This window comes from Octopus bimaculoides, chromosome 26 (assembly GCF_001194135.2).
Source record: "Octopus bimaculoides isolate UCB-OBI-ISO-001 chromosome 26, ASM119413v2, whole genome shotgun sequence".
Taxonomy (NCBI): domain Eukaryota; kingdom Metazoa; phylum Mollusca; class Cephalopoda; order Octopoda; family Octopodidae; genus Octopus; species Octopus bimaculoides.
This window is the reverse complement of record NC_069006.1, coordinates 8,151,996-8,159,870: the sequence shown is the minus strand read 5'-3', so window position 1 is coordinate 8,159,870 and position 7,875 is coordinate 8,151,996. Positions and strand designations below refer to the sequence as shown.

The 7,875-nt window shown below is 38.7% G+C and overlaps 1 protein-coding gene across 1 annotated transcript in view; it reads right to left on the bottom strand.

Moving 5' to 3' along the window:
* The window catches only part of LOC106871364 (protein kinase C iota type), a 192,963-nt gene that overhangs the window by 96,895 nt on the left and 88,193 nt on the right, over positions 1–7,875 (bottom strand). Inside the window, exons 7-9 of the mRNA XM_014917773.2 lie at positions 6,526–6,660; positions 3,154–3,229; positions 793–827 (exon numbers count right to left, since the gene is read on the bottom strand). Coding sequence (XP_014773259.1) covers positions 793–827; positions 3,154–3,229; positions 6,526–6,660 — 246 coding nt within the window. The remainder of the gene's footprint in view (positions 1–792; positions 828–3,153; positions 3,230–6,525; positions 6,661–7,875) is intronic.

Sequence of the window (7,875 nt, the reverse complement as noted above, 5' to 3'; positions counted from 1 at the left end):
TATATATATATATATATATATATATATATATGTATGTATGTATGTATATATATATATATATACACACACACTTAGATCAGCTCGCAGTGTCACCTACCTAGACTGTGAGATGCTAGCATTTCAGAGTAATTATCTCCTCTTCAGTGGCAGACACTAGGCAGGCTGCATTATAAGCTGATTGAAAAGATTGACTCTCTTATGCTTTCCCAGTCACTGTAGCACTATATGGCAGCTCACCATAATTTTGCTTATCACTGCTTAGCGTTCCCCCTCTGTAATTTACCTACTGTGAGCCGCTGTATAGCACTACCAGTCACTGTATGGTAACTGGAAAAGCATAAGAGAGTCAGTCTCTTCAATCAGCTCGTAGTGCCACCTGCCTGGTGTCTGTCACCAAAGAGGAGATAACTACTCCAAAATGCAAGTATCCCACCGTTTGGGTAAGGGGCACTGTGAGCTGATCTAGGTGTATACACACCATTTGTCAACAAATGTGATATATTTTCCATGACAAAACACAGTGAGTAGCTTGTTCACCAATTCAAACGTACCTCAAGCATATTCAGGCAGATAACATCACAATTTTACTTATCAGTGCTTAGTGCTCCCTCTCTGTAAAAGGTTAAAATATTAAAATGATGATGATAACGATGTAGATATAAATGTGTGTGTTTCAGAGTGCACGTGCATAAAGTAAACCAGTTAGTATGTAAGGGTGCATGTGTGTCCGTGCATGTGAGTGAATGTGTCTAGGTGTTCTCTGTCTTAGATAGAAACAGATTTTCAACTAACCTCATTGCTACTCTCATTCTTAACACTTTCCAAGACTGTCAGTGATGGCAACAACAACAACAACAACAACAACAACAGCAGCAGCATAAAGATTGGTGTTCACAGCAACCATGGTGTTGGCAGCAGAGCAGCAGTGGCAAGGATTGGTGGTGTAAATAGAAAAGAAAGAAAACAGAAAAATTATTTAATCAAGCACAAAACGAAAATGGTTTCTTTCTCCACAATCTTATCCTAAAAGCACCAAGGAATGGGCCAATGAGAAACTGAAGTGAGCCTGTTTAATATAGGAGCCAAGAAAAAATCCTAAAACTGTCGTCTGTTGCTATATTTCTGATGAAACATGTGGCCTTGTTTCAATTGAAAATATTGAAGAATTTACTAAAATAACTTTATCATTATGAAGCTGGTGTTTTGAACATAAATTAAATTTTGAACATAAATTAAATTTGATGGATGGTTTTTATGTAAATCCCTTTAACTCTTTTGCTACCATATTTCTGTTGAAATACATGGCTTTTGTTTCAATTAATTTTGATAATGATGAAGAATTTAATGAAATAACTGTGTCATTATGTAGTTGGTGTTTGGGACAGAACATGAAATTTTGATGAAAATAAGGAGTTTCTGATAGAACTAGGGGTGATCTGAGGGAGATTGGTCCAAGCAGGGTTAAAACAGGAACACTATATGTGTCTGTCCTAGAGCACAGTGTTTCAGCCAAAAATTCTCTGCAACAAGGACCCTTACACTCTTAAAATAAGGGACCATTTATTGTACCCTATCCTTTTCAAATTGCAGAACCAGTTGTTTTACTTTACCCTCTTAAAATGAGTGACCAATTGTTTTAAGTTTTGAACGTTGAAACTTCAAAACACTCCCACCCTAAAGACGGGATGGTATCCCATCTTTAGTGTGTGGGTTTGTTCAATCAAACTGGCTGCCATAGTAAGGGTCCCTCAAATAGATCTGACCTGAGGCTTCTCACAACAAGAACACAAACAGCCATCATAAAAACTATGGAAAAATATAAACAACAAAACTGAACTAGGTTGGACAACAAATGTCTTAATAATAATAATAATAATAATAATAATAATAATAATAATAATAATAATAATGGTTTCTAAAAGAAAGACATGATCTGAAATTTTGAAGAGGATTTTAGATGTACCATCAAACCCAGTACTTTATCGTTTGCTACTTTATTTTACTGACCCCAGGGGAATAATGAGAGGCAAAGCTGACCTCAGGAGGATTTGAACACAGAATGTAAAAGAACAGGAACAAATACACACATCTAATAATTTTGCTCATCTACTATCCATGATATCTTTTATTATTATAATTATTGTACCGTCCAGTATTTATCTTTTAATATTATTGTGTGTCCTTTTATGTGTATTCATATTAGCCCTTGTGGCCAATAAAAGAATTACAATCATTATTGAGAGAGCAGCGCATGCCATCAAAGTGACACTGGGGTAAAATATACGAAGCCCAGTATACCCATCATGACTACCCGTCTGATAAGGGTATACCAGGCACATCCATCACAACCATATGTGCGTGACATGGTGGTCTCATATCAAGACAAACAGTGCATGACATCAAGGTGGGGACCAGTTAGAATTTTCTTCAGGTCAAGTAGCTCATCCCACTCAAAAGGTCTCTGAATAAAGTTTGTTTAAGGATGTTGAGCAAAACACCCATGTTTCCAAAGGTGAATTATCCAAACCTCAAAGAATTCCTCTCAACACATAGCTATGATGCTCCCCCACTACTTCTGCTCGTGAACAGAGATGCACATATCGTCAGCCACGTAAGGGACATGCTCAACTGGTTGTGGTCAAACAACTGACAAGCAAATCTGTGGTATTGAGCAGAATATTTGCTGTAGCCCATCTTTTTATACCAAGACAAAACAATGTACATGATAACATTTCCAATCAATTAAGATCAGAAGCCATGAGAGCCACTGCCTGGTACTGCATCAGGGCATTTATTATTATTATTATTATTATTATTATTAACATAACAATTATCGTTATTATTCAAGCTGGCAGAATCGTTAATGTGCTGAACAAAATCTTGGAGGAATCTCTTCTGGCTTTCTGCACTCTGGGTTCAAATCTAGCCAAGATCAACTTCACCTTTCATTCCTATGGGATAAAATAAAATACCAGTCAAGTACTGGGGGTGAATGTAATCGACTAACTCTCTTCCACCAATTTTCAGGCTTTGTGCCTATAATAGAAAGGATTATTATAATTATAATGATGATGATGAAGGCTTTGTGCTGAAATTTGAAAGTGTTGTTATTAACGTCTTCATTGTTAGTGTAATTATCATTAATTATCTAACCTGCAGAGTGTAATCCATTCTGAGAGGCTTCGTCTGTGTTGAGGGCAGGCTGTTCTTGGCGGTACATTGGTGTATCCTGACAGAAAAGAAACGGTTGAATGGAAATGATCAAAGATATTGAACAAGCCACTCACAGACTTCCTCATTCTCTCTTGCATCATTATCACATCACACATCAAGTTATCTTTCAATCAGGGATATGGAATCGAAACAAAAATCTTCGATTCCGACTCGACTACTATTGGTACCTCCGACTCCTCTACTAACTATTGGCACCTCCGACTCTTCTACTATTGGCACCTCCGACTCCTCTACTATTGGCACCTCCGACTCCTCTACTATTGGCACCTCCGACTCCTCTACTATTGGCACCTCCGACTCCTCTACTATTGGCACCTCCGACTCCTCTACTATTGGCACCTCCGACTCCTCTACTATTGGCACCTCCGACTCCTCTACTATTGGCACCTCCGACTCCTCTACTATTGGCACCTCCGACTCCTCTATTATTGGCACCTTCGACTCCTCTACTATTGGCACCTCTGACTCCTCTACTATTGGCACCTCCGACTCCTCTACTATTGGTACCTCCGACTCCTCTACTATTGGTACCTCCGACTCCTCTACTATTGGCACCTCTGACTCCTCTACTATTGGTACCTCCGACTGACTCCTCTTAATGTGGTTTATAGGCCTCAGAGCATATGCATACGCTTGTACTTTGAGAAAAGTGAGAAAAATTATGGTGCTGGCAGGAATTAAAGGAAGGCAGGTGAGATATATAAAGAAAGGAAAGTTGTTGAATGTGAAGAATGAATGGGATGCTGACATAGAAAGGAATCCATTTCTTGAATCAGCAGAGCAGGTCATCAAGAAAGAAGACGAAAAGCAATAAGAGTAATGAAGAAAGGAAAAGTGGGAACGGTTGACAGGAATTGTGGGAGATGGGTTAAAAGGAGCAGGGATTTGGAAATGATGGAAATCTGTGAGTTGGCAGTGCCAGAAGACCATATTCCAGGAGATTGGGGAGTTGAGTACTGTCGCTGCTTCTTCCAAGGGGAAAAAGGGATTCTTTGGACTGTGGCTTGTAGAGGGAAATAAAATTATTGGAGAATGGAAGGAAAAAACTGTGAAAGAATGTTGGAGTCAAAGATGAAGAAGAAGGCAAAGACTGATGGAATGGAGTTTGGATTTATGCCTAGAAGAAGAATGACAGATGGGGTTATTATTATGAGGTAGTTACAGGTGAAGGAGAGGGACAGGTAGTTACAGGTGAAGGAGAGGGACAGGTAGTTACAGGTGAAGGAGAGGGACAGGAGAGTGAAGGAGAGGGACAGGTAGTTACAGGTGAAGGAGAGGGACAGGAGAGTGAAGGAGTGGGACAGGTAGTTACAGGTGAAGGAGAGGGACAGGTAGTTACAGGTGAAAGAGAGGGACAGGAGAGTGAAGGAGAGGGACAGGTAGTTACAGGTGAAGGAGAGGGACAGGTAGTTACAGGTGAAGGAGAAGGACAGATAGTTACAGGTGAAGGAGAGGGAGAGAGAAGGTGTTTCTTAAGTTTACTGATATGGAAAAAATGGTTTTGATAGATTTTCTTGTGATGGGATGTCATGGATATTGAGAGAGTTACAAGTGGAAAACTAATTGGTGAGTGAGGTGTTGATGTATGAGTGAGCAATTGCTCAGCAGTAAGGATAAAGAATTTCGAGTGAAGAGGGAAGTGCATCAAGGGTCAATATTCTTTTCTACTCTAGGCACAAGACCCGAAATTTTTGAGGGAGGGGGCCAGTCGATCAGATTGACCCCAGTATGCACCTGGTCCTTAATTTATCGACCCCGAAAGGATGAAAGGCAAAGTCAACCTAAGCGGAATTTGAACTCAGAACATAAAGACAGACGAAATACCACTAAGCATTTCGCCCGGCGTGCTAACGATTCTGCCAGCTCGCCGCCTTATTAAGGGTCAATATTAAGCTGACTATTAAAGTTGTGATGGAGTTGCTGGCAGGAAGCATGAAGTAGGGTGTGTTGTAGGAATTACTGTACACTATGGATCTTGTGATAATATTGAATAGCAGACAGAATGGATTCATTGAGGATGAAGCCCAAGGACTGTATAGGAGTAAAAGATACACAGTAATCCCGACTATCATGGGTGTTACCCTCCAAAACCCATCGTGATGGGTGAAAATCCGCAAAGTAGAAACAGTACTGTATATTTTTTTTTTAATTTTTATGATTTGTATATATTTATTTTATTATAAATGCAAAACTACACCACACAGGAATCCATGTAAGCTTAAATAATAAACCACAACAGGTGAACCATGATGTGGAGAGGGATTACTGTATGGAGTGAATATACGAAAGATGAAGGTGAGGGCAAATGGTAAAGCATGCGGAAAGATGGAAAGAGGGAGTTAGTTGTGTGTCGTGGGTAGGAAGATGGGTGCTGGAATAAACTTCATTTAATGTACAATAAGTGCTGGACAGACTCGTAAGAACAGCAAAAAATGAATTGAAGAGGATTACGGGAATGAAGCCAGTGAGGGATGTTGTAAAGAGAAACGGGATGAAATGGTTGAGTCATGTGTTGAGGAAGGATGAAAGCGACAGAGTGAGAGAAGCGATGGAAATGAATGTGTGGAGGGAAGTAGGGGAAGGAAAAGAATAAGACATGATTAAAGAGGGTGGCAGAAGAAATGAGGGTAAGGGCAGGTTAGTGAAGGGGGATGAAGAATATAGAGTGAAATGGAAAAAAATCTATCATGTGGCCTATAAGGCTAATTCCTACTTTAGCAAGGAAAATAACCTTAAGATGTTTGTTATTGTCGTCATACACAATGATGTGGAGTGGTTAATAATGTGAGAAATTAATAATTTTATTGATTAATATGATAATGGTAACAACAACAAAAATAACAGCAGGAATAATATCAAACAAGAACACAACCACAACAGCTGTAACATCAACATTATTAACAGTAACAATCACAACAATAATAACAACACCAGTATGGTGGACTCTCCTGTCATAGATGACCGACAAGGGTTCTGTAATCTCTTGCTGGACATCCACATGCATGATTTGTTTATAGTGATCAAGTGTTTGTGTTGTCAAAACTTCCATTAAATTGACATTTGACATTATCTGTACAGGTGCACGAGTATGTCATATGTCGGGTGTCAAAATGATTACAGAGCAACAAGAGGTGAGTTTTTGCTCAAAAACACAACGCACTACCCAGTCTGGGAATTGAAGCCACTGTCGTGAGTGCAACACCATAACCACCAGGCCATGAACCTTCACAACAACAACATTAAACAACAACAAGAACAAGGAAAAGGAAGTAAAATGTCTGAATAACTCACCACCTGCATCTCTCCACATACTTGCTTCACCAGTTTGTGGCAACGCTTGTGCACTAACAGCTTGCAGTTGATGCATTTGTATCCTTGACGGCCGAGACCCCAGATGCGGTCGGAGCAAAAATAGCAGACAGCTCTCTGTGTCAAGAAATGAAAGGTTTTAAACTGGGCCCTGATGTGGTGCACTGTCTTCATGACAAGCCGTACCAACGACACAATGGCTTTAGGCAGAACCGGAACCAACTTGAGCAGCTTGAAAGCCATCAATTACCGTTTTGAAATGTCTAAATTAAATTCAACTAAAACTCAACTCAAACACAATAAAAACTACAATAATAATAATAATGATAATAATAATAATAATAAATCATGTTTTCTTTAATTAAAAAATAACAAAGAACACAATTATTTAAAGAATAATGAAGGACATTGCAATTCTATACATACACACATATATACACACATACACACACATATATATGTGTGTGTGTGTGTGTGTGTGTATGTGTGTGTGTTTGTGTGTGTAAATGTCTCTAAATATGAATAAATGTTCGTATATGTAGTTCACACACACACCCTCCACATGTAAGAGTCTCTAAGCACATGTATATATCTGCACATAAATATGAATGTTTATATGAATGAATCGCATGTTTATATGTAGGTACGTCTACAAGATACATGAATGGTGTTTGTTTGTTTTTTGGCTAATTAACAACATTATTAAAATTAGTAATTAACAAAAGAAATTTCCTCTTCATGATCACAATCCAACCAGTTAGCTTTTCCCATTTTCATTTTTTTTCTTTTTTCAAAACTTTTTCTTCCTCTTTCAAATTCTGTTCATAATTAATCCGAATAGCTTGTTGAAGGTGATAACAATACCACTTCTTCTTAATAGGATCACAGCACCTTAAACAACGACACCCCCAAATCTCTCCAGGTAACTTTATGATGCTTTGGCACTGGATAAGAGTAATAACAACAACACTGGGAGTCGGTGAAATTCCGTGTGATATCTGATCATCAGCTGGCGACAGGAGTGTCCCACAGAGTAAGCTATACATAGATTATATGCATAGCCAGTGTGAAGGAAGGAGGGAGCGGCCTATATATGTACATAATTAGGTAGGTAGGTGTGTGTGTGTATTAGTGTGTACGTGTGCACTAACGTTGTTTATTTAATTTGAAATGGAGATGAATTCACAAAATAAAAACAGGAAAATATACAAGACATCTTAAAAGACTTGTGAAATATACTGTGGAAAACATGTAACAGATGTACATTAAACAGTATGTGTTTATGAGAGCGCGCGTGTGTATGTATGTATGTGTGTGTGTATGTCTATAAAT